At 41.3% G+C, this 27,771-nt stretch overlaps 1 protein-coding gene across 1 annotated transcript; it reads right to left on the reverse strand.

The window, feature by feature from the left end:
- Positions 1-10,322: 10,322 nt before the first annotated feature.
- RGMB (repulsive guidance molecule BMP co-receptor b) lies at positions 10,323-24,802 on the reverse strand. The gene is made up of 3 exons (XM_083884617.1): positions 24,697-24,802; positions 21,843-22,351; positions 10,323-13,835 (listed from the first exon to the last, which is right to left on the reverse strand). The coding sequence occupies exons 1-3, from the start codon at positions 24,785-24,787 to the stop codon at positions 13,167-13,169; spliced, it is 1,269 nt and encodes a 422-aa protein (XP_083740743.1). The 5' UTR covers positions 24,788-24,802; the 3' UTR covers positions 10,323-13,166.
- Positions 24,803-27,771: the final 2,969 nt, after the last annotated feature.

The following is a 27,771-nucleotide window of genomic DNA, read 5'->3' on the forward strand; positions in this document are numbered from 1 at the left end:
CATCAAACCTAGTGTGGCTGCACCTGAAATTTCAGTTTTGTTCTTAAAATTTTATGAAACATTTTGAAAGCAATAGCTAAGGAATATAATTGTGTGCTTATAAGAGCAGAATGAAGAGAAAGTTCATGGAATTCATTTTTTGTTTCTTAAGCTTTTTATTTTCCTCTGCATTCCAATTACCTATCTTAAGATGTAAGTTGAGAACACCTGAGTAGTGGTAAGTACCTTCTCGGCCACCTATCTTTAAACTCCCATGTGTATTTGGATATGGTCAACACAAACCCAGTATTTATAGCATGTCTTTTCCAGGCCCATAGCCCTACCAATTTATTGGTAATTATTTAATTTATTGTGTTTTTGAAGCTTTTAACAAGTGACAAATTGCTTTGGAATAAAAAATGAAATTTAGTGATGATTGTTAATTTGCATAAAGATGTAAGAATTGCTGTTGTCCTGCTGAAAAGAAAATATTTCTGGACCTTGCATGACAAAATAGTTCTACTTTTAAAATTATTTGTAGCGCCTTCATAAGCCTATTCAAAAACTACTTCTGAGATTGAGGCATTGCTACAGTTGATCCCATGTTTGCACTAACAAAAAGAAGGCATTGCTGGAAGGCTGACTGTCTCAGCTGTGTGTAGGGTGCCTGTGAGAGTCAGGTGAGTGACTGTTTTTTGGATGCCAGATAGGTGACTTTGAAGGAAATGGTGCCCCAGGGTGCTACACACTTCTCTGATAACTGCTATTCAAACCTGAAGTGTCCAAACCCAGCCTGATACTGAGTGCACCTCATTTTACACCCCAGATTCCCACCCCACAACTTCACCCTCAGTGTTTCTTGAAGACTGGAAATTGCTGCAAGACTTCTGAGATGCTTTGACATATAAACTTTTGATTTATACTGAGTTCAAGCACTAGGGCTGAAGCCTGAATAACACACTTGGACATTACATATTATATATTTGACACAGGTTTTTCATCAGGCACATCTGTCTTTGAAAATAAACATCCAGAATCATGGCAGAAAATCATATGACACTGATCACATGAGAGAAAATAATCAGAGAACTTTCATTACTGTAGTACTCTTAAACCTCCTGTTTTTTATTTGCAACAGAGGTAGTATTTGCTGTAGTAACCAAAGCATTTGGAAAGTAATCTCACTTAAAACTAGGTAGTAGATTTGAGTTTCTTGAATTCTAGAATTGATAAGTGTATTGTATAGACTTTGACATTCTCTTTAATTACTAAGGAGCACAGCACACTTCAGAGCTCTGATTTGTGTAAGCATATTAGATCATCATTCTTTTCCAGTCTTGGAACTTGAAATGCAGTCAATGACTGAGCAACACATAAAACTACCATGGCACCAAGTATCTAAAATAAAGCTGTGAGAATACAACTTTACACCCTGTTGATCAGAGTGTTGGAAACAGTCCAAAAGTCAGCCCTCCTGGAGTGGGAGATGTGTTCCTGTTGGAAGTAGAGATGGTCCTGTAGGGAAAAAGAGTGCAGAGATGGGTCCAGTCTTCCTTTGGGAGTCGCGTGGGAACACTGGATGTTTGATGACACTTGTGGCTCCTTTTTATCTAGGTGGAAATGGTTTGGCGCCTCCTCCCTGGGTGGAGCATCTCACAATGAGATGATGAAATGTGTCATGCCATTGGTGAGCTTTAATGGCCCATTAACAGAAGATATTCCCTGGGAGGGTGAGCAGAGATAAGAAACAATCTTCCACCCAGTCTCAACAGCTGGCTTGTTATCAGAAAGGCAGTCACCTCCTCCACCCTGGAGTTACAACAGATAAAGAAGAAACACCTCCCCAAACGGGTTTCAACAGATGGAATAGAATAAACTTTTTTTTTGTTACAAAACCCAAGACAAATGTGTATTAGGCTCACTAATGGTAGCTGGGTAATGTGATCCTGCCACAGGTACCACAGGGATTTTGAAGGCTGTAAAGCAGTAGGGAGGAACAGGTTTTCTGACCACCTGTTTTTAAGCTGCCCCCAAGAAAATTTTACGAGTAAAACACGTGTTGTCCGTGATTATCAGTGGAAGTGGCAACATAAGAACAGAAGTTGAATCCTTTTTAGTGAGCTCTGGTCCAAATCCAACCAAATACTTGGGGATGTAAATGTAAATGGAAACCCCATTTAGGAGCTTGGAAATGCAAATATGGTGGCTCTTATGGTGGGAAACTATTGTTGGAGAACCATCCCTGGCTGGAGAACCATCAGGCCCAGGAAACAAGCTATATTTTGACCCACCAATTGTTGACAAAATGTGGGAATGCCCCTTTGCCAATGGAATGTGGGCCTTGAAAAGACCCATTATTTGATTTGTAGCCAACGTGATTATCCCAAGTTACCTCCAAACTGGTCAGGAATTTGTTATATATCCTATACAGGAGGGTTATAACAGTCAAACTGTTAAGGGTTTTCTGCTACCACAAGTTCAGTTAGTAATCAAAGCATATAATTATTTAACTAGAGAAAAGCAGTCAATTGACACATCCCTGGCTGGATAGAGTGCTCAAAAGCAGGGAAAAGATGAACAGATCATACAGCATTATGGACCAGCCTCTTGGAATCCTAACGAGTTAATATCAGGTGCCAGGGAACGTATTTGTAGTTGGAATTAGATAAATAGGTTTCCAAAGCTGTCTTTGAAATAACAACCAACCAGTTACAGCTCTTGACCTTCTTGCTGATGAGTCCACTCGGATGAGGAATGCAGTATTTAAACATGGGATGGTGTTAGATTATCTATTAGCAGAAGAAGGGGGAGTTTCTGGAAAGATAAATTACTCAAACTGCTGTTTGCAAATGGAAGACAACAGAAAAGCGGTAAAACAGCAAAGGAAATAAGACAATTAGCTCATGTACCAGCCCAAACATGGAAAAGATGGTAATGGGACATGCTTTCATGGTTACCTGATGGACTATGGCTTAAACAAATGCTCTTTTTCCTTTTATGTGCTATAGCAACTCTAATCTTTTTATCATGCATGATACCCTGCTTAGTGCAGCTCATTCAGCATGTGATCAAGGGGATGCAGGTGGTAGCCATGCCTACTGATCCAGAAATGGCTAGAGGACAGAAAATTATGTCACCATGAATAATTGCAAAAAGAAAGAAGACCCAGGAAGAAAAGATTAAATCAATGTTAGTTAAGGTTTGCAAAGACAATTACTGAGAAAATAAAAAGAGGAGGAATTGAACAAGATGAATGTGTCTTTACAAATAGACCACGTGAATAAAGTTACAAGACTCCTAGTCTCCTTCTTGGATATAAACCTCTGGCATTGTGAATTTTTCCGCAGTTTCCTCTTTAAGACTATAGGACTGTGAAAGCTTAATGCCTTTATGGTTAAAAGAAATGTACTTAAAAATGTCTGCATGACCAATATTATGTAAAAAACCCCCCTGATTTCTATAAATTTGCTAGCAATTGTCAGTAATATCAAAGAACACAGCACCCTGAAATATATTAATATGGTTGACTTCCCAGGGCACTGTTAATGTTCAACTATTTATTGTTAAATATGTAATATTTAACTATAATTTGTATTAATTTTCAGCTTTGTGAATAGTAAAATTTTCATGCTTCCTACAGTCTGTGTATTTCTCTCAAACTTAATTCAAATGTAAAATATGTATGTTAGCTGAATTTTGAGCTCCAGAATGCTTCTTGCAAGGAATCCCAAAACTAAAACTTAGAGAATTAGATGGTTGGTACAATTAGCTTCAGGTCTTTCCAGACTCTGAAGTGAGCCCTGTTTTCTCTTCCCACGGAAAGAACAAAGATTCTAAACTAATGACTATAGCACAAATATAAAGGTATAATAATGGCTATTTCTCATGTACTTTATTGATTGAAATTAGTATTTCAGGTCAAGTTTACACCATCAGAAAGAGGTACAAGAATAGAAGAACAAAACATCACACAATCTAAGAAAAGACCCTTAGAAATGAAGTTGCAGCTGGTAGATAAAACAAGTGAAGCTTTCATCATGTGTTTGGCTAACACCATGATATTGCTGAACTCTTAGGGCGCATGAACAAGGGCAAAGCAGACAAAGAGCAAAGGAGAGTATTTCCAGCAATCTACCAATCTTAATTACAGCTCAGAGCAGTCTTGTGAGTCTTGCTAACCTGTACCTGACCTTGTCTAATCATTTCTCCTGACAGCAACAAGGATGTGTCAGCGTTTGTGTCAGCCTGAACCGCTGCTGCACTTGAGGGCACAGGCAGAGTCTGTGCACACAGAGAGATGTGGGAAAGGAAGGGGCAAAGACTGGAGGGTGTTCTACCCCACCTGCAGATCTGTACCTACAAAAGGAATTTAGTACATCCCCCCATCTGGCAGCCTAAGTGCCCCCAACAGCAGCTGGGGGAGGTGCAAGCAACAGTGGGACTCCTTGTAGAGGGACAGAGGTCCCCTCTTACCACCCGACCTGGCCTGGGTCAGGATAAAGGAGATGTGCTGCTCCACAGAGGTACTGTGGGCAGGCTGATAAGGCTTCTCTAGTTCTTGGTCAATTTGAGAATCAGCCATACGGCCAGATGTTCCAATTTGTTAAAGTGAGGGGAGGTGAGTTTTGTTGTGATCCACAACTGAGCAAAGGAATTAGATTCTAGACATACCTGAAAGTGAGATTAAAACACAAACAAGGTTAGATGTTTGGATCCAAAGTGATAACTCACTTTTTTTTTTTTTTTCATGAAGGAAGAAGGAGAGAAAGGAAATAGAAAACTAGGAAATTTCCAAGAATAATTGCAAAAAACACAGGAAAAGGGTTACCAGGGGTCCAGGACTGGCTGATAGAGCGCATGGGGAAGATCTCTGTCAGGCATGATAGGTCTTTCCCTGGGGAAGCTCCTACAAGAGCTGGCCAGCAATCCAGCAAGGGAGCAGAGCCAGGCAGCCAGACCAGCAGGGGTGGGGAGGGATGAACAGCTTTGTAGGAGCAGCCAGGACAGTGAAGGACAGCAAAGACAGCAAAGACTCCAGCATTCTGTCGAGTTTTTAGACATGGGGGCAGGTTGGCCACATCCATCATGACTTTATTTGCTCCCTTGAAATTGGCTGGTTCATTGGTGTCCAGGAGAAGTTCACCTGATACTTCAAAGTTTACTTGCTGTGCTGATGTATCAACTACAAGCTCTTTTAATGACTTGAAATAGGATGCCTCATTTTCTAAAATAAAGCAGTTTCTGAAATTTTTGTTAGAGGCAGTTAGACACCTCAACTTTCAAATTTAATTCTGTAAGAGAAACATTCCTTACTTTTTAATCATTCCCTACACCAGGGGAGACCTGGAGCAGAGCAAGAATGAATGAGTGTGTGGCTCTAGAAGTGAAGACCAGGAACACCAGGGCCCAGTGGTGCTACTTGCAGTAAAAGGAGGAGCTTGAGGAGTGGATAGATAGTACAGGTCAGCAACCACTGTTGCAGCAGGTCTTGATTAAAGCTTCAGCTTTTAGGACCACAGGGCCATTTTGAAGACCATGGATGGGTGGTTCAGTGGTTCAGCACAGTATGACAAAACAGCTTCTCATTTCTTGTCTGGGCAAGGTGGAGAGAAGAGTTTTGGACTAGAAACAGCAAGTGGGGAGATGATGATCAACCATGAGAGATAAAATAATGTTTTGCTTCAGCCATAAGGGTGTATACTTATGTTGTTTAGGCAAAGATGTAGCTAGAGGGAGCCTAGGCTGCTTGAGTGTGGGGGCGGGGAGGAAAAGGGGACTTAACCAGTGCTTGTTACTCAGAGAGATAGACGGGGAGGGGAAGGGAGGCACCATTTTGAGCACCGTGGGCAGTCAGTGGGCAGTCAAAAAGAACACGAGTTCCTGAGTACCCAACCGACGGGGAAAAAAGGACAGGGATAGCAGCAGTTGAGGAGGCATATAAAGGTTTGTGCATTTTAGAGAGAGGTGTGCATCCTCAGTGAGATGCACCTGACTCAGGTGATTTATATCAATAAATAAGTGTTGCATTGATGACTTTGTCCTTTTTCAACTTTATCAGCAAGTGAGTATTTTCTACAAGCATCAAGAGAGGAAGTTGTGACCTCAGGCTGACATACACAGGAGAAACCTTATGCCAGCAAAACAGGGCAGAAGGGGGCCCAGCCTACACAAACAAGAATGTGCAAAGAGAACTTTGTGCATTATGGTGGAAATTATCACACCTTTTACACAAGATCATCATAACTGGGTGCCTCACTACATGCACTGAGCATTTAGTCACTATAGACTTCACCTGACTGCCACAGCTTTTCAAATACAAATACTGCCACAGCTTTTCTTGTAGGATGCTTATTTGCTTGCTAAAATAACATTTGTGGGTGCAGAGCAGGAAGGCACTGCTGGAGATGAAATAGTAACTTCAACTCTGCTGCCCTTGGTAGCAGAAGACAATCAGTGTAAGGAAGTGACAAGCATTGCTTTGTCCCTTTGTAGAAAAATGCAGCTAACAGTGAGTGCCGAGTTTGAAACAAAGCTTTGGAAGTCACACGCAGGGGAAAGAGCTTGTCTGAGATTCAAGGATTGCAGTACTTCAGCCAAAGGTGATACACAATATTCCCTATATTCAAAGTCATGTGTAAGAGTGAAATAAATAAAAAACGGAAGAACTGCATTCCCCCTTTAGGGGTGGGATACTGAATGCTGACTATGCATAAGCAACAGAGGTGAAAAGGCAAATTGGAGAAATTCCTAAATGCCTGAGTTTCTAAACCATCAAATACTCTGACACATAAGAAAATTGCATCTGGAAATCAGAAATCAAGGAGACTCTCTATGTACATAATGCTCGATATATACATGTGACAAAGAACCCCACTGTGGGGAAATCAGTGGTAAAAAAACTGCTCAAATTGTTACATTGGAGAACTTTCTTAATGACTGTCAATAGAATAGAATAGAAGAGAATATGAATATAATATATAATAGAATCCCGTTGTCCACAATTACACTGCAGTTATCAGCTCTTGGTTTAAGGCCTCTACCAGAAGCCAATATATTGGATTCTAACTACTGGCACTTTAACTAGCCAGTAAAAATATCCTCTGAACAAAGTTGAAACTGGGAGGGTTTTTTTGTCATTGGACTAGTGAAATGCTTCTAGATTGCAGGGTTCTGGTTGTTATTTTTTACTCACAGAGATATTATATAGAATACTGATTTTAAAGGTTTGCATTATAGTTACCAGAGAAGTGACCTTTTCTCAATATTCAAAGAGCTGGTAAGATTTTCACTTTTGAAGTGAACCTCCTTATTTCATCCTCCCTCCTATCCTGATTTTGGTTCACATCTCTGACTGCACAAAATTGATCCTTCTTGGCAGAATTAAATGGGACAAAATGTTCAGAAGATCACGTAACACACTCCAGCTACTGACAGCTGTTTGCTCTGTCTGAGCTAGAGCAGAAAAAACTCAGAGCAAAATCCTCTCAAACATGCTGAACTAGAGATTTCCCTACACACTTAGCTCTCAGCAGACAATGTAGGGGCAACATCCTAATACATTTTTGAAAAGAGCTCTATTTGGCTTAGTTTTAATAATTGTGAAATTTGGATTTTTATGCGAGTCTAAACCCTGAAGTAGAAAGTGTTTCCACTTTTAGGATCTTCTCTTTCTGTCCAGGAAACAGCAACATCAGGATTGACAGATTTTATGATAAAACAGTACAAAACAATGTATCCAGAGAAAGTCAAAAAGTAATCCATTGTCTTCAAAGAGTTAGCTGATGGTCTGCTGAGACAGGAAGAAACTCTTAGCACTTCTGTTAATGAACAGACAGGTCTGCTTGCGGAAAGCTCTCAAGGACTCAAAGAGGGCAATCTCTGCAGGATTTCATATTTTTTGGCCAAGAAGCCTTGACCAGCTGCTAAGAAAGGGCAGAAGACTGTAATTGCCATAGACACAGGCACATCTGAAATGATTTTTTACCAATTATTCTTATAATAAAGGAATATCTGCGCTTTCCCAATGAGACTATTTATCGATCTCTTTATCATACAAAAAGTTCATCACATTTCCAGAAGGTGAGACTTTGACTTTTTTACATGCACATTAAAAAAAAAAAACAAAAAAAAAAAACAAAAAAAAAACAAAAACCATTCTGAAATGGTAGCATTCCAAAGAATCCTAAACACTACTGTGCAAGGCACAATTTAATGATCAACACCCTTTTATGGGATTTATAATTACTAAAGCATTGTAATTTTTTCCTCCCCAAAAAAAGCCTGTTCTGGTAAAAATTCTCTCTCATGGTTGAATATCAACTTAGGGTGTTTTAAGCAAGCTAGGGAATGACTGGCAGCACCTGAAGGAGCAAGAACTAGATGAAAGGAAGGCAGGTCATGCTAAACCTCTGGCACTATGGAGGTCAGCATCACACATGGTGATGTACATGACTTTCTAACTTGACCAGTCCACATGCGTTTGTCATCACTGAGATGTCTCTACAGACAGTGTTACAGAAAGTTATTCCTCAGCCATACTCCACCTATAGAAAGTGGGAGTGGTTTCAATACACCCTTTGAAGGTAGGTCTCATACACTTCCAAGCAGAGCATTTTTCCTGACAAAGGACAGCAACTTGCTCTTTTATCACCCAGATAGAAAGGGTAAGCCCAGTAGGATAACTGTTGCAGTCACTCAAGTAGCCAAGAAACCTCCTTCACACAGTTTGGAGTGGGGATTCAAACAAACACCTGTCTCTTATTTCTACTCAAATACATTAATAATATGCCCGCAGGGTATGTAAGGGTTTTGCCAACTTCAGTTGTTGAAACTGTTACGCTTTCTGTAAAACACTTATATGGTAATGGCAGCAAAGACACATCCAAGAAGACCCTAAAAGATAAAATACTCTAATTAGAAAATGCTGTCCCTGTTCCTCTGCACACTTGCTATATATGTTGCATCATTCAGTGGAAAATGTAAACGGTCTGGGATTTAAAGACCAAAATTAAGATCAGAAGCACTAAGACCTTGCCCACTTGATCTCTCTCCTCTTTACCCTGACTCGGTGATCTCTTTTCTGCCCTTCCCCTGACTCACACAGAGCGCTCTGGGAGAAGGGGCCCGTACAGCAAGGACTGGGTGGCCTTGTTGCCTTCTTCTATTCTACTTTCAAGAGAATCAAACATTGAAGGTTTCAGACTACCAGCTTCAGACTATCTACCTAGGTCTGGTGTGAGATTCTCACAGGCCAAGCTGTCTTCATCAGCCAGGGCTGGGAGACAGGGAGCTGTGCAGAAGTGCTGGATCAGGCAGCTTGTCTCTAGTGAACATGTTGTCCCTGGGTATGAACATAGGCTGGACTTTAAAATGTACCCATCAGGGCGGGACTAGTAGACTTCAGCTGCTTAAAACAGCTATTTCCTCCTCTCCATAGCAATAGCAACAGCAACAGGCATTTTCAAAAGATAATTCAATCCAATCTAAAATGTTGCCATTCACTCCAACAACTACGAAGGCAGCTTACAGGTTTAGTTTGCTGAATTTCAGTGAAATACCTCTCAAGTGTTGAAGTATGCCTCCAGGCTCTTTTGAGGCACTTAAGACCTCTGGACCTAAGTCTAGATAAAGCTATCCCCCTGTAACACAACAAAATGGTATTTATTTGGTAATAGCTCCCAGCTGCTACTCTCACAAGATATGAAAGACCAAGGCAGAAGAGGAATTGCGACCTGCCTCTCCCGAACTCCAGCAAAATGCTCACCACCACCATACTCTAAATAACTTCACCATCACCTGCCAAACATGAGTGAGCAAGTCAAGTACTTGCCCAAAAGTTCCTGCAAGTAAACGAGGCAGATGACCAACACGTGATTCTGGCCGGGGTGCAGGTACAACCCTCAAGACTGCTTTTACTTTCTCTGCTCAATGGCAAAATACAGATTCTTTAAGAGGGGGACCTTATGGACTAAGAAGAGAATTAGAGATCCCAGAGAAACATCTGGGTTCAAGCTGAAAAGATTTTACTGTGTGTCTGAGTTTTGGATTTAGATACTTCACACTAAACCAGACATACAAAACTTGTAGATCCAGCCCTCAGCACATGCTAAACCAATGACACATATATATTCTGTGTATATAAAGGAGTATTCTTCTATTGTTACTGTGTAGACAGAAGTGGAAATTAGGCTTTAAAACTAGTGTAAAATAATTCCCATAAATAAGTTAATAGCAGACCCCACATGACATACTTTTTTATATCTAGGTAATGAATTCTGATATATACCCCTGCACAAAGACTGTAAGCAATCTTACTCTTCACAGTTAATTTACTAATAGCAGCTTTTAATTTCAACAAAGTTTAGTTACAAACAAAGAATTCTGAATCAGATCAGATGCAATTGTTTTACATCAGCATCACAAATTTACCGGCATACTTGTTCTTGACTATGTTTTTCTCCATAACAAGGTAATTAATGAGAACTATAAAATCTAATGGACAACACCGATCCCCACAATCCCTTTTTGTTTTGAATACAGTTGAAGAGAAGTAGCAGCACAATACAGAGAAAGCTTATCTTGTAAAAAACACAGAAAACCTGCTAAAAAAAGGGAATCATTACTAGTCCTGTTTGGACATTGTATAGATAGCAGTCTTCAATAGCTGGAACAGGGAAAGACAGAAAAGAATTATCAGTCAAGACACAGATGGGCAATAAATAACCAAAGCATGAAAATTTCAGTGTAAAAGACCATAGCTGTACTTACATGAAGAAAATGAATACAAGATCTTAACTGTGCTGTGTGTCTCTTCTCTTCTGAGAAGAAAGTCGGGAGACTCCTGGGCTTTTTTTTTCAAAACACATCCACTAATGAAACTCTCATTAGGCAGTACAAAGCTTGCAGAATTGCTTGCTTCACTTTGGAGTGTACATAACTAAACATACACCTGCACAGCCTCAAAACTCATAAAACAAATGCATGGTAGTCATAATGCTGAAGTTGGAGAATGTAAATAACAGGTGATCTAGTTTCTGCCAGTACAGCAGCAGTTTGAAAGGCAACGCAACATTGAAGGTCTGTAACCTGACCCTAAGAACAAAAGGTTCTACTCTCTGCTTGTGTCCCACTTAACAGATGCTATATGCAGATTTTTCTTCCAGATAGGTTTTCCAGGAAGAAAAACAGAATTTTTAATTTGACAGGCAAATGAGCCTACTACCTCTTTTTATAATATCCTTTAGGAGCCTAATGTACACACAAAATCAAGGATTAGGCATACAGTCTCTTGTCAGTCCTACAACATGCTCACTAAGGAAGTTGTCAGACTCCACAACTACAGAGAACTATCATCGTCTGTTGTTGGAAGTTCTGTTACAGTATGGTTAGGAGTGCCCTAGAAGATACTTAAAAAACTCTTGAGTAAGCCACTAATATCCAAGGGTAGCTTAAGACAAAGCCCAGCAAACAGTATCTGTATGACTGGTTGTTGTGTTAAAGTAGGTATGATCACATTACACAGCCTTCTGCAAAGCTTGTGGTGTTAGACTGACACCTGTGAGTGAGCTCCTACAGGCATGACAGCTGCCTTCTGTGTACAGTAAACATTTACATATTTAAAGCTCCTTTTACTTCTACAGCAATTTCCACAACTCGTTTCACTGATACATCTTCCAGATAAGATTATTGCTTACACACCTCAACTTCTAGCAGTAATTCAAGCTTAGTGAAGCAACATTTAAAGTTGTGATTATGTTTATTAGGTCTCATATTCCTTTGTATATATCTGACATAACTTCTTTTAAGTTTTGGCACTTTCAATTTACCTTCACACTGTCTGATTAGCCTTGCAGCTGAAATACTCCACCTATACTTAGCAGATCGTTTTGTTACACTAAGTTCTGTAATCTCGTGGACTCTTTTGTATCATTTATTCAAATTTCACCACCTCTTCTTTAGTTTTACAGAAAATAACTTTCTGTTCCAGGGTTCTTCTGGTCTGAGAGTTCTCCAAGAACTTTAAAAGAGGAATTCTATAATGGCTCTCAGGAGGTCTGCAGCAGTAATACAGATACCTGTGTTAAAGTTCTTTTAAATATCTCTGCAAACACTACAAAGGAACTGTACAACTGGAATCCTGAGGGAATGGTTCCTCATCTTAGTTTCCCACACACTGTCTTTTCAATAAACTGGCCTGGTTTGCAGCTGCTGGTCATAAATTTACACATCTTATTTAGCAGAGGGAAACTAACATCTGCAAGAAGTGTAACAACTATATTCAGCACATTCCTATCCAATATCCTATCCATCCTATTTAGCTAGGAGACAAACTGAGAATTTATTTATAGATTATCTTCCCAGTATGTGGTCTACATCCCCAATTTCTGTGCACCCCATCAGGGGTCACTTACACCACCTTCCCGAAGTTCCTCACTGGGGAAGGCGGGCAACTATTCTTCTATTATAATAATTTAAAATATTTAGACACTGCACACCCACTCTTTCACGTACACACAAATACTTACTGGCATACTGATGAACCACATCTAAAACAATTTGCAAAGACTGATACATTGTGGAGTTTCCAAATACGAAAAATAAAATCTGTAGCCTTCTATAACATAGACAACTGGAGGGCCTGTGGAGAGGGAAAAAAAAAAGGAAGAAAAAGAAAAAAGAAAAAAAAAGAAAAAAAAAGAAAAAAAGAAAAGAAAAAAAGTGTTCCCTCTAAGTTTAAGCTCTTTCTGCTCTCTTCAGAGACCACTCACTAGCTTCAACATATACACGTTTGACATTAACTAACAGTCTCTTGAGAAAATCCACAAATTAATTCAGTTTACAAAAAAGTGTTAAACCAACTATTACTTACAGAAGAGAGAGCACTGAGTATTTCAAGTGTAACACAGTTACTCAGATACACACTTATATATTTAATATGTAAAAAATAAAGTGCTTTTTATCAGGTCCCAATGCAGGGACATTATAGAACTTTTCAACAACTGTAAAACAAACAGAAACACAGAATACTGAATCAAACATACATGGAAACAGTTAACATCCAATCTGGTGGATGCCCCGGGACAAAACATTCCTTCATATACATGGTATATACATATATATTCATCTTTACTCAATATATTATGACAATATATATTTCAAAATTTTGTTACAGTCTAAAAAAAAATATCCTACAAATATGCAACAAAGATCAAGCACAGAAATCCAAGACTGACAAAGAACTTTCTATCCCTGCCCACACCACCACCTCCACTCCTGGGAAAGATATGCCAGTGCTCTTTGCTGGGGTGCAGTGCCTCCACATCCTGCAAGGCACTGTGAGCAGCAGCTGTGAAGTTGGCATCGCCAGTGGTGAGTAGATCAAACACACACGAGTAAAAATAAATGTCCTTCACAAGCATCTTCTCGTGGCATTTGGTGGTGGCTGTTTCCAGTGTGTACCCTGAGAGGGGATGAGCTGCAGCGCCCCAAGGAAGCAGCTTTCCCACCACAGGCAAGGGCAGGTGCCCGCTGTGGTCAATGCGCTCGCTGGAGGGGCAGCCGTTGACGCAGAGCTGCAGGTCCTGGCTCTCCTCGTAGGCCATGACCAGCTCCTGGGGCATGCGGATGGCCAGGGTCAGGTAGTGCCCCAGCTGCCGGATGTACACCGTGGTCCCGATGTACCTGGCGTGCATCTCTATGTACTTCCCGCTGACCTTCTCCACAATGTGCAAGCTCCTGCTGTTCCCGTCTCCCCCGCTTGTCGTGCCGTCAACAAAAGCTGCAGGCAAATCATCAGTCATTGCCTGATATACTTTCTGATCTGTACAGTCTTGGTATGATTTGAAGATAACAGTAATCTGTGAGGGAGGGGGAAAAAAAAAAGCAAAGTTAGTGGAAAGAAATAATCATCTCAATCCCTTTTCCATTTTGTAACTGACTATATCTGGAACTACTGCCCACTACCTTAAAACTTGACAGTTGTCCACAACTCATGCCTAAGGAAAACGGACTGTACATGTGCTTAAAGCAGTGTATATTTTACCAGACAGCAAATGTTAAACTCGTTCTTATGTTGGTCTGCAAGCAAGATTACTAGCATCTGGCAGCAGCCTTGAGTCTGGGAAAGGAAAATGCTTTGTATTTTATTAGGCATCACAAACACCTCCTGACAGTTTCCTAACACTTTGGAATGCATCCTGCAATGACATAGAAGCATAAGTAATTCCCCCAATGCTGGTAACATTGGCAAAGCCAGATTGAGACCATACAAAATCAAGGAAAGGTATAATCAGGATTAAGAAGAATAACTAGTCATGTAACACCTTTAGGATCCTGGATACATTAGTCCTAGGAAATGGGAGATTTGACACTTCGAGTCCACTGTGCGAGAAAATGTGCCCACAGAGAAAAAAGGCAAGAGTGAAAGATACCCAAAGATGTGCCTTTGAAGAATGAGCGACTTTCAACATCAAAATCATTAGCATAAAGCAATCAATTTTTTTTTTCAGATTAAAACTACCCTTTTAAACCTTTCTACTTATTGGAGTAAGCAACAAGAAAAGAAAAAGCAAGGCCTTCAGTCTTACTTGAAGGGAACAACTAGGCTATATGGCAGACCAAGTTTGGAATGTCTGGCAGCTTTTCCTTAAACAAAAATTAGAATGAGAATTCACACCTAAATATTACAAAGAGACATGCTACTTCCTTTAGAAGAAGAATGACTAGAGGGGAATGACTTCTTGGAAAGGTCAAAAGACATTTTTCACCAAGAATAGGCATTTTAATAATTATTTTCATCACTGATTGTTTATATCAAATTAGTTTCAGTCTACGATTTAAGCAGTCTGCTAAGAGACTGAGATGGCTTCAAAATGTATCAGAAAGGATTTTTAAACTAAGGTTAAATTTAAAATCTGTTCCACAGCAGCCCCACATTTCAGTTTCAGTTAACCATCACACTTCTGCACAACAACTTTCTGCCTCTCTGTTTTAAAATAAGATTGAGAGAATAAATCAAGAGCCAATTACAAACAATTTGAATAAAACTTCTGCCCTCATTAGCCTCACCAGTCTATACCCCGTGTATAAGACACAAGTCCTGCCACCTCTTTCCTCCCACTGCAATTACTTCTTCTTCAGAGTATGCAGACATACCCTAAACAATATTACATTTATTTTCAATATTTGGTTCATCCCAAGTGGTTGATGCATTATCAGTGCTTGTCTCACAACACAGACAATACTTACTATTTCAACTTCATATGTTCTCACTAGTACTGCAGGCTGCACTACATTTTTCCCATGTTTTTTCTTGCATTAATCAGTTATACAGCACGAGATGTATCAGCTATATAGCTCGAGACCATCTCTAGTCAAGTAATTTGGTAAAGTGATGAACCACATCACTATGAACCACAGCTGAGCTGGAATGCTTATGCCCAAAATCCAGAAAACGCTCAAGTGCCTCTGTTGCTGTAAAGATCACCTCACAGCTTTGTGTTTATTAAAGTAAGCTCAGCAACCTACAGAAGAGAAACTTGAGGTCTCTCAAGTGATTAGTATTTCTGCATATAACCCAAGCCAGAATGTAGTAAAAGGCCTTTTATCTTCTATAACACAGTTTGGATGAAACAAACTTCTATCTCAGTCTGCTCAGACAAAGAAGCACTGCTACATCCTTGAGCACATTTGTGCTGTCCTGTGAGGAAAGAATGATCTACACACTGATGCCTTAAGTTTTAGCTTTCATGTTTTTCAGATTTTGTGCTGCCTAGGTGTGTAGCTCTGAGTCTCATATCAAGTGTTAGTCAGCTCTCTTCACAGGGTAGGTAAACAAAACAAGCTTTTTCCAGATGGAGACCAAGGACAACTGTTAAATGTTTCAGGCCCAAAAAAGCATTAACTTTTATTGTTGGGCTGAGGGGAGAGAACAAGGAGTATGGAACTTCATATGGAATTTCATAACCTGAAGCTTTAATTGGACAATTAAACCCAATGTGCAAATGGACCAAAACTTATAAAAGTGTGAAACCTTGTGACCAGTCATCCATTTTGTGACCATTTTGGGTCCATCCTGGGTGTAGCCCATGTAGGGCCGTGTTCTCATACTGTCCAAGGTGTGTCCTTTAAGGCCTTTTAATAAACACCTACTTTATTCTCCTCGCTCTGTCCAGTCTCTGCTCCAGGTCAGCCTTCCGTAGGCATTGACACCTACAGAAGTAAAGCTCTAAATCTCCTTAGCACTCGAACAAGCCTGGAGCCAAAAAGAGGTCCCATTGTTTTAATGGTGCACTGAACTGGATGTTTGATAAAGCATTTAAGCAAGGCACCTGGCAAAATTTATCAGGAAGCAGCTACCAAATTGTTCTCTCCAGAACTCCCTCATTTATCACACACTCCTGTCCCAATATCATGCCCTGGTACTGGCAGATACTGCAGAACCTGCAAAGGGAGATGAAGTAAAATTTCATTGCAGAGGTTTCTCTCTTTAAATTCTCAAAGTAGAGAATTTATAATGAATTTTTAAAGCTCAAGAGAGCATTAAAAAGTGAAAATGAGTTTGTGATTTCTAACAAACTCAACATGTATTATATATGTTTAGATACCTACAGTCCTTCCCACTCTGTCTGGGTCCCAAGAACACCTTCACAAAGCTGCTTATGCAGTACTGTTTACAGACTAGAGATTAGCTGCCCTTTCTAAACTTAGGATGGAAAAATCCAAATGCAAAAATCTTCACATAAAGAAAGGTTTTTGAAACTATCAGTGTATCAGCCTTTTTCTTTGGGCACATACAGAGCTCTTCTGCAGTGAGGCACCCTGAAAGATGAAAATAAAGGTTTCCAGAGGCTTATCTGAGGATACAATAAATAAACACCTGCTGTAGTAAGTTCTCTAAACCAAAACAAACCTCACACATACAATTTGCACATTTCATTTTGGACTTCATCCTCCCACTCCTCTTGATGCCAGTACTGATGAGGACACCGATCACAAAGCTTTCTCAAATTCCACTGCACATGCAAAACCTTTAAAGATAGTGTTACTGAGCTGTAAATCTGCCATTTCTAGGGAAGACCCTAATGTATTTGTAGAAAATGCCTGGCCTGTGTGCCTTAAACAAAAACACCACTTTCAACTCTTGAGTTCTTGTACTTGTCTTCCCCAGTGCCACAATGCAATTAGAATGATGAAAGTATCATTCATACCTTCATCATAATATGTGGTTATTTTACTACACATTTCACAGAATTCTAGAATTGTCTGGGCATTAAAAGACCTCTAACTTTGTTAACTTCAACCATTATTGTAACACAGGCGAGCTTGGGGAAGAGTGAGTGAAAAAGTGCCCAGTGGAAAAGGACCTAGGGATGCTGGTTGTTCAGCCTGCTAAACATGACCCAAAGGGGCCCAGGGGACCAAGAAGACCAAGCACATCCTGGCTTGGGCCAGACAAAGTGTGGCCAGATGGAACAGGGCACAGCTGAGGTGACGCCACAAATCCTGTGCTCAGTATCAGGCTCTCACAACCAGAAAGACAGTGAGGTGCTGGAGTGAGTCCAGAGGACAGGAACAGAGCTGGGAAGGGTCTGAAGCACAAGCTGGACCAAGAGAGGCTGAGGGAGCTGCGGGTGCTCAGCCTGCAGAAAAGGAAGCTCAAGGGAGACCTCCCTACTTTTTGAAAGGAGCCAGGTGGGAGTCAGTCTCTCCCCTCAAACAGCAAGTGATAGGATGAGAAGAAATGGCCTTAAGCTATGCTGTGATGAGTTAGATTGAATATGAGAGAAAATTTCTTCACTGAAAGAGTCAAGCACTGGAGCTCAGGCTTCCCAGCCTCTTGAGACATCACCCCCAAAAATGTTTAAAAGGCATGTAGACACAGCACTTACAGATCACGTTTAGTGATGGAATTGACAGTTTACAACTGGACTCGATGATCTTAAAGGTCTTTTCCAACCTAAATTATTCTATTGCAACCTCCGATAAAATGGCTACTTCTGTGTAAGTAGACAAATTTATCTCTACCTTATCCAAAATGTCCACAAAGATGAAAATAATGACATGTGACAAGTTACCTGATCCTTCTACTTCTTAGAACATTTATCCTCCAATTACCTTTTAGTTATTTTTCTATTATACTGTGCTCACTCTGCAATGATTTCCTGCAAAAATTGAAACCGTGCTACAAAAGAAACATTTAAAGTGTTCTGACTCTGTGTAAAAGAACATTTATCCCCCAAATTCCTTTACCCTGCTGAGAGCACCAATTCCCAGGTTCCAAGGTTTATACCAAATAAATCACTACAGTAAAATGCTCTGTGTTTTTTTTTCCTTCTCTGTGTTCTTAAATTCACTCTCTCACCCTCAAGCTATCTACGATAAAACAGCTGGACAGGAAACCCTGCATTTCCAATTAATGCAAACAAGAAGACACCTCTAAACAAGAAGGAAAGCTTTCCATTGGCAAGCCCAAGCATCTCTGCCTCATTTGCTGTTGAGGGACAATTACTTTAGTGATATCCAGAACACCTGTCACAGCAGCAAAAGGCTATAAAGACTTTGTACCCCTCTAAATAAAGCAAACAATAAATAAAATTTTAAAACCCCGAAGGTTCTATTTAATGCACTATACAATACCCCTCCTACCTGTTCCCTGTAATAGTCATTTATTCTCAGGGAATTGCAAAACCACTTCCAAGACAGAAAAGCTCTTTATCTAGAGCTGCAGAAATCAAACATAAATAATGCCAGTGACCTACTCAAAACCCACACCAAGAAAAAAAAAAGTCTGCCAGAAAGAAAAAAAAGATGGGTTTAAACTCCATTTCTCAGTTACTTGCTGATAATCTTCCTTTTCCATCTGAAAGGCCCCAGAATCCCCTGCCAAGAGGCATACGCACCTCAGGAAAGCTCAAAAAACCGGAGTTTCAAAGTTTCAGGTAGATCTCAGAATGTAAATAGCTTTGTTCACAGTGAAAAACAGAGGTTACTACGAGTAACAAAATGTGCAAAACACCTACAAAGAAATTCAAGAGCATTTTTGTGAGTAAGTATACAACTCTCACAAGTTGTGCTCTTCCAATTGAAGAATTTAAAGGAAATTTTTCCTGCTTTTCACACTTTCATGCTAGATGCAAGTGAGGGGTAGGGGAGAAACAACATGTGTTTATTCCTCACATTCTTACTTTAAGTGTCCTCCTGGCAGTCTCTTCAGAACTTACTGGATATTCCTCAGACTGCTGGCGTTCCCAGTCTCTTAGGTTTTAAAAAGGGAAGAGAACTTCACACATAAGGTTGCCTTCATTATCAACTCGCTCAAAGACAGGCAAACCTAGGACAAAAGTGAAAAGTACTAACTCCCCGCAAGGGCAAGTGATGGTTTGCACCTTTCAGGACGACAATGGGCTGAAGATTAACCATTCTGTTTCTATGGCTTCTCGAACCACTTCCCCTAAAAATGCATTCAGGAGAAACTAAATCTTCTACTCTTACTGGCCTTCCTTTAATCAGGCCTGCTTTAGAGAGGATTAATTAGGTTAGTACTTGCTTTGGCTCCTGTGCAATTTAAGTTCAGCATACACCTTTGTTTTTATTTCCCATTAAACATCTATTTCAAGTAAACGCAATGAAAAAACAGCCAGACTAAAAAGCAGGAACAGTCTGAAAACTACCTTATGATGAAGGTAGAAGACTCACTGGCATGCCCTCAGCTAGGGCTTACAGGTAAATGTCACTGAAATACAGCTCTTTAAAAGTGATTTAAGCTACCTTGTGGCCAACATCAGTTGAGTACATCCAGCAGCAGATAGTCAACCACAGTCAAAATGGAATACTTGCAGAGGAAAATGTTACAGGAATGAATGAGCAGTGGTAGCATAGCTTAACGCACCTTTCCTATTTCATTCATAGTAGCCTGCTCCTACTAGAAATAACAGAGTCAAGGGCATGCATTAGAGATATTAAAACTAATCTTCTAAGTCACTTCTACATTTAAACAACCTTTCTTTGCCTAGAACAGGTGTGCTCAATTCTGTTATCTGCCAAAAAAAAAAAAAATCAAGGACTGTGCAACATGTAAGCTGTATCAGCATTAGAAGTATTTCTAGTATTGTAAACCATAGATTTTGTTTTATTTAATTGCTTCTGCACACTTAGCTGTACTTGGGCAATGACAGAGACTACTAGAAGAGAAGAAAAAACTCTTTCACCCAAATCAAAGACAAAAAAAACCCTCTTGAGAACAAAGACAGAAGCACACCTTTTAAAACCATATTTTCCCTCAATATGTACATACATTTACTATTGGTGTTCACCTCTTTATCTCTTTGAAGAGACACATACCAGCATAAATCATTTTCAGAATAAGGATAAACTTAATATTATCTATCTACTACAACCACACCCTAGACATCCACACAATTTGTACACAAGAGTCTCAACTTTTTTCCTCTACTACTATCAGGAACAAGGAAATAAAGAAAATTATGCAAGAGTTTAGCAAAACTGAGGATAAAAGCTTACTGCAGATTACAAAATGCAGCTGTATCTTCCATTTATTTAGGAGTCTTTAGAAAATGCCACTGGAGAAGACTGAGGGGGATGTTAAGTCTCTTTTGCAAAGCTTACTCATGTTAGCCTCATTCCCTTATTTTATACACCTTCAGAGTTCATTCACAATGAAGACTGCTTTTGAAACTGGCACAAGTTAAGAAAATATAATTTAGAGCTTCAGTCCAATCTCTTTTCACTCACACAAGCATTGCCATTAGTCAATATTCAAGAATCCAGCACAAACTTAATAGTAACATTGATTTTCCTATATTAATACTACTGCTCCAAACAACTCCACAGAAGATGTGTAGGCTCTACCCTACTGTGACAGACAACTCCTCCTTCTGACTCCAGTAATCAAAAAAAACCTACTTTCAGGCTTAACAACACAGTGAAAACTCTTTGGTAAATGTCTTGAAGCCATGTATATATAGCCTGATGTAGCCTGACAATACCAGAGCTACACTACCACAATTTTTAAAAAAGCCCTTTCACTCCCAAAGAGGTGTGTGACAATATCAGCTTCAAATGCATGCTTAAGTAATTGATGGACACACTTGCCACCCACATTCAGCAGGAAGAGACAAGGACTTTTCTATAGTTAAAGAAATGGCATCAGTTATGGAATACTAGTGGATGTATTCCTATTCCAGACTTCTCAAGTATCTGACAGGAGTGCAATCTTAAGTCCTGCCTGTCTCAACAAGGGTTTGATATTCTCGCCACAACTTTAAGGCTATTGCTTGTTTAGTAAAGCCAAGGTTCTAAGTCCTTGTCACATGCATTTAGCTTGCTACCTCCTCTCAGCTCTCTCCAGTTCACCCTCTTGTTCCTGCTCTGAACCATCAGCGTTTTGGTAATTAGTTTTTTGTGCCACTCTCAGTATTATTTGTTTGCTACTGTTGTAGCTGTGAAATTTAGAAAATTAATAAAAAGTAGAGACATATATTCTTTCCATCCTTAAGCTTCCTTCCAACCCAAAGCATTACATGATTTCTTAAATTTCTAATTAGTGCAGAGGCGGTCGCAGATGTACAATAATCAATAACTGTTTTAAAGTGTTACATCACTAGCCTTACAGGCTTGTGCAGTGATAAGCACGGGTTTTCTTGTCATGAGCAGGAGCAGAGGGAAGAAAAGAACCTGTTTTGTTTGATACTCATTTAAGAAGATGCTAAGAGGTTTTTTTAAACTACTGCATAGAAGATTTTCAAGCTGCTACACTTCTTCACTGTTAAGGGCTAAATGACTTACTTAAGTGTCCTGGCCTTTTACTTCTCCATGAATGCACAGTGCACAAAAGAAATCTGTACCTTTTTTGTAGCAGTAGCGCTGGATCCTGGGACCACAGGCACGTTGGTCACTTGCACTGATAAGTAGTTATTGTCTATGAGGGGCCAAGCGCCTTCCACTTTGCATGTCTGGAAGTGATCCTTGAAAGTCCTCAGATGAGGATCCCCAAACAAGCCACAAAACAGGTAAGTAGGAGGAGTCTTCTCTCCCCGGCGATGTTCTCCCACTTCTGTGTGGCCACTGTAATTGCAAGGATCGTGGGTCATCTCAAGGCTGGTGGAGGATGTGGGTCCATCTTTGGTACAGTTTCTCTGGGTCATGAGGTCACCGATCCCGAGCACTGCGGAATGGTAGACGAGGTTTCCGCGGCACACTTTGGAATTGCGGTAGGTACACACGGAGTACGCCCGCAGGGCCTTGCAGAACTCCAAATCAAAGTCCTCGAGAGCCGCGTTCAGATGCGAAGTCAAGGACACAAAATCAGTGGTGCATTTCTGGATTCCACAAGACGTGTGCAGCTGACAGTCACCTAAGCACAGAACAGACAGCAGAAAGACATAAAGCAAACCTCTTAGGCAACCCCATTCCACTCCCACAAGTACCCTAGAAAACAACCTGAAAGAAACTTAAAGTGCTCATTTGTTAGGGAGACATTGCATTTTAGAAAAAAAGAGGTTGAAAGTCAGAAAGATAGCAATGGAGAGTATCTCAGCAGCTGACAGGACTCACAATGTCTTCATCCATTACTTCATATTGTCTAGATGAAAATTAAGAGCACTAGGTCCTGTCAAACCAAACATTTCTTTCTAGATACCAAGCTGATGATGTAATTCTGTGTTTAAATTAATCACTTAGTCAATAAGGAAGTCTCTATTTAGTCTTTCAGTGCTTTACACAAGTTACTGAATTTTTATATAGAACTCTGCCCCTCAGAAGAATGTGGTAAAGGCAACAAAGTAATGCTGTTTAGACATTGTTTAGATGTTAGACATGTCTAAATGTCCGAAAATGTTTGGACAAAAACTAGACTGAATAAAGCAAAAATCAAGTTCTCTTCTAGAAACCAGGGTGGGGGAGGATGGTAGGTAAGCAGACAAGCAGTTTGCTTTATTTCCCTGCCATAACTAAAGCTTCACTGCCTGTTTTGGGGGGACTAATGTGTGAAACAACCCAGCTGTCGGAAGTGCAAGTTTTCATCTAAAGCAGTACATTGCAGCAGCTGTACATCTCAGAGCATAATTCAGTAATATGACAAGGGGGGGAGAAATGCTCTCTCTCCAAAGCCTGAAGTACTTATCAGATGTGTACAACTGCTACACAGTTGAGTTTACATGAGCAGACCAGTCAGACTTTACCTGATGACCCGATTTCCATAAAAAAAAGTACAGTTAACATCCTTGCAAATAAACAGGAGTTTTGCACTTGTCTCCTCCACAGTTCTCACAGCTACGACCTGAAATCCTTCCAGATTCTCATGGCAGTTACAATGGCTTTCTGAAGGCAACTTATACCAAAGAACTTACCGGGAGCGAAAATTAAATTAGCAAGACAAACTAAGGGAAACAGAGCCACACACTTTAACACAGGTTAAAACCAGGAGGACCACAATCTAGGAGAGACTGCATTTCCTGCCATCCAAAGAGAAAATGGACCTTCATAAAGAATATGTCACAACTTCACGCAACAGCTGTTCAAGCCTGCCAAACTACCTAAAAATTCATCTGTGGGGACATTTATCTGTAATTTCTTACTGTCATAAAGTGGGTTTTGAACACCCAAAAAATGCCTAAAAAGACACATGGAAGAATTAAAAAATAAAAGGGAAAACATAATATATCTATGAGAAACTCCTAGGCTGTGAGAAGTGGAAAATAAGCTGAATAACAATATTTTTAAATAGTTGTTTTCTGCAATGTGCCCAGTGATGAGATGATATCAGCAATTCCTTTGCCTGCCCCTTAGCTGATCCTCCTGAGTCAGTACTCACATGACTTACTCCGAATAATCAAACCATGAATTTATAAGGGAAATAAGTTTTGTCAGTGATGCGTAGCTAACATAAATCTCCTGTCAAAATCCCAAGATAACACGAAGTGTAATGAGGAACTCTCCACCTACAGCTAAGCATGACCATGACTCGTGTCAGTAAGCTGAAAATTTATTTGTGCAAGCTACACGTACCCCTGCAAAATACAGAAAAAAAACCTCTCAACGTCAACTTCTGTTTTCAGACACACAAAACAGGCCCACGCCAACCAAAATAAGAGAGGGAATGCCAGGTTTAGACCCAGACTTTCAAAGCATCAAAACTTTTATTTCCCTTCAATTGTAGTGGTAATATTATTTTAATCACAAAATAGATCAGGCTAGCTGAGCAAGTCTGTCAAACTATCAAACAGCTGAATAAATCACAAAAATCACAGAATTTTTAGGGCTGGAATGGGGATCAGCTAGTGAAAACCCCCGGCAAGGCAGGATCGCTTGGAGCAGACGACACAGGAAAGGTGTCCAGGTGGGATTTGAACGCCTCGGGAGGGAAACTCCATGAGCTCCCCGGCAGCCCGTGCCAGTGCTCTGCCACGCTGAATACAAAGTTCCTCCTCATGTTGAGGCGAAACTTTATGTATTTCAGTTTATAGCCATTGTTCCTCTTCCTGTGGCTGGGCACCGATGGAAGAGTGTGCCACCGTCCTCTGGGATGGAGATATGAACACGCATTAACGATTCCCCCTCTCAGCCTTCTCCTCTCTGCACTGTACAGGCCCAGAGCGGGAATCCTCCTCACGAAAGGCTCTGCCTGGAGGAAAAGGACCCGCCAGCGCCTGCGGGCACCCGGCTGTGCTCCCGGCCCTTCCCGCCCCGCATTCCCGGTACCTGCGCCCAGCAGCAGCAGCAGCAGCAGCAGCGGGCGGGCGGCGAGCGGCGGCTCAGCCCCGGGGGCGCGGGAGGGCGCGGCGCTGCCCATGCCTGGCCATGCAGGGCCCCGCGCCGCCGCCGGGACGGCGCCAAGGCATGAGGCGGCGGCGGCGGCGCGGGCGGGCGGGCGGGCGGGCGGGCGGCGTTCTGCACGGTGCTTTCTCCTCCGCTTCCTCCTCCTCCTTCTCCGCTCCCCGGTACTTCCCGCGCCTCCTCCTGTGGCGGCGGCGCGGCCGCGGGCACGGCAGCAGAACGGGACGGGACGCGCACAAAGGGACGAGCTCCCGGCCGGGCGGCGGCCGCGCTGCATCCGCCCCGCCCCTCCCGCCGCGCCGCCTGCTATTGGCTACCACAGCTGTCCGTCACGGCTGGCCCCGGCCCCACAACGCCCTCTGGCGGCAACCGCCCGCCGCGTCACTCCCCAGCCGCGCCCTGAGGCGGGAGGGGCCCGGGGCAGCGCCGGCACAGGGCAGGGAACAGCGCCGGGATAGCCAAGGAAACACACCGCCACAGGGCCGGGAACAGCGCCGGGATAGCCCGGGAAACACACCGCCACAGGGCGGGGAACAGCGCCGGGAGAGGAGAGGGGGCCCGCTGGGATAGGCCGGGAACACCTCTGGGACAAGAAAGGGGGCACGGCAGGGATATCTGAGGGGCGGGACGGGAATACCCCGGTGCAGGCGGGGGACAGGCCGGGTAAGGCGAATGGTGCACGGCCGGGAACAGGGCAGTGTCACAGAGCACCGGTGACAAAACACTGGACAGAGCAGGGGACCTCACCGCGATGAGAACAGGAAAAGAATCTGCAGAAGATAATTCCCATCATGTCAGGATATTTTTTGAGCATCCAAAGGTAAACTTCCCTTTGAATATATGACATTAAGAAGCTAACAGGAGGGACTTAAAACACATCTCAGAAGTGAGTAAAAATACTGCTTTCAGGCTGTTTGTTTTTCCAATCCGTTCCTCCTTTCTAGCAGACGCATTTCATATTCCTGAGACTAGAGCGGCTGGGGGTGTTCAGGCTGGAGAAAAGAAGGATGAGTAGGGACTTTCTTGCTCTTTACAACTCCCTGAGAGGAGGTTGTGGCCAGGTGGGTCATGGTCTCCTGCTGTGTCTCAAATGAAAGGACAACTGGAAATGGGGTAAAGTTTCACCAAGGAACCAGCCTTGGTGTTTTTGTGATGTGGTTCTTCAGGAAAAGCATGGTCAATATATAAAATACTGTACATGAATAAGAAAACCTCAAACACAAAACAGACAAACTGATTCCCTTGCATTTCTCTTTATTAGAAAGTTACCGGAAAATAAAAATCCAATAAAGAAACTGTTTGGTTTATCAACCATGTCTGAAAAAACCCAACCAACCAACCAAAAACCCCAAACCTGAGCAAAAATCTAAGCTTCATCAGCCATTGAGTGTAAGTTGCCACAACCTGGAAAGAAGACCTTTGGCTTCTACTGTAAGTCACATAGTATTCATTAATCTAGCTGGGACTCTGAGCACTGTCACCTGTGGTTTCCTTTTTCTTCAGTGCTCTTAGAGAAATATTTCTGCTGTTCAACTCTACTAAGAGACAAGCTCCTTTTAATTTCATATTGCTCAAATTCAATTTTCATTATGTAGTACCAGCTACTTACGTTCTTTGAAGCTTTATTTGACTTCGGATTTTGTCACAGCAAAGGTACATGTATATGCTTCTTTTAGAGGCACATAGAGGCTCACCCTGTCTGTTCTCCCTCTGTTGCAGAAGTCAAGTAGCTGTATTCGTGCATGGCACAGCTGACTTCCTGTCCATCTTCTGTCTCAAAGGGGTTATCCTCGCAAGATCCATGCCACAGCAACACCCCTGGACACAGGCTTTGTTTGGGTCCTGGCTGAACTGTGGCCAGATCTGAGCAGAGGCAGAATCTTCTCATGCTAAGCTACATAGTATACAAAGTTCTACAGCCTTAAATGTTTCTGATTCTGTTTTTACGGCTCAGCTGTATAAATAGCTTAGCTAAGAAGATACTTCACTAGAAGTCATACAGCATATTTCTTTTCTCTTAGTATCTAATATTGTCATACTGCTATGGATTTTTTTTTTACTGGAGTAAAAAGTACAAAGTAAGCAAGATAACTGACAGGGTGATAGAGGTAATTATGTTCCCTTAACTATTGCTGATTCATTCTACCATAGCCATTGATTTATGGAACCAAATTATGTTATACTATATCATGCTGGCTTATGTAAATCAGAACTAAAACTGAATGCTTTTACCTATAGCAAGAAATTATTCTCGTGATCTCTAGTATTACTAAAGATTTTCAAAGCATTCAAACACCCAGATAATGCAGTAAAAATTTCCTAGGAGTAGAAGGATGGATAGCTTGTGAGAGGTTTTAGAAACTGAGGCAAATTTCTATCTTAATGTCTGAAACTATCTGAAAAGTGCTATTTTGAAATTAATTTCTCTGAGAGTATGCAAATCTACAAATACATGGTAGACTGTACAATGGATCTCTTGGACTCCAAAGTAATAACAGGTGTCAATGTACCTGAAGAGTTCATATGTATGTGGGATTGATTTAAGTTTGTCTGTTTGTTGTGTGGGAAAGTAACGGTGTCCTGAAAGAAATAGGATGTCCTCTTGGATTGGGGGTTTATTTCCCTTTCTCAAAGTTACACTTGGAATTGTAGCTTTCCTTAGCAGGCCCTTGCAGTGAGTTATCCCTGAATGTGTGGCTCCACTGGCTATCCAAACCCTACAGTTTCTTTCCCTGCCTTTATGGATGGGACTGAGGGATCTGTGGGGCATGCCTGCATATCTTCCCCCAGCCCCTGTCATCACCCATTGTCAAAATCCTCCTGGATCCTAAGGTGGACATCTGCTAATTGCTTCAAATGCCACAATTCAATACCCCTTTCAGTTTAAAAATTTCATTGATTATACAGTGCTTGCGACCATGCTGTTTATATAAAATTACCAGTTTAATTTATAAGCTTACTACAGATTGGTACAACTGCACTGACCGTATATAAAGATAC

The sequence above is a fragment of the Zosterops lateralis genome (genome assembly GCF_965231275.1).
Source record: "Zosterops lateralis genome assembly, chromosome: Z".
NCBI lineage: Eukaryota > Metazoa > Chordata > Aves > Passeriformes > Zosteropidae > Zosterops > Zosterops lateralis.

What these genes read in the sequence shown, in the direction of transcription:
- RGMB (XM_083884617.1), bottom strand. Translation starts at nt 24,787, where the DNA reads ATGGGCAGCGCCGCGCCCTCCCGCGCCCCCGGGGCTGAGCCGCCGCTC. An exon ending in GCTGCTGCTGCTGGGCGCAG is followed by an intron (nt 22,352 to 24,696) that starts GTACCGGGAATG and finishes TTCTGTGCTTAG; the next exon opens with GTGACTGTCAGCTGCACACG. An exon ending in GCGCTACTGCTACAAAAAAG is followed by an intron (nt 13,836 to 21,842) that starts GTACAGATTTCT and finishes CCTCCCTCACAG; the next exon opens with ATTACTGTTATCTTCAAATC.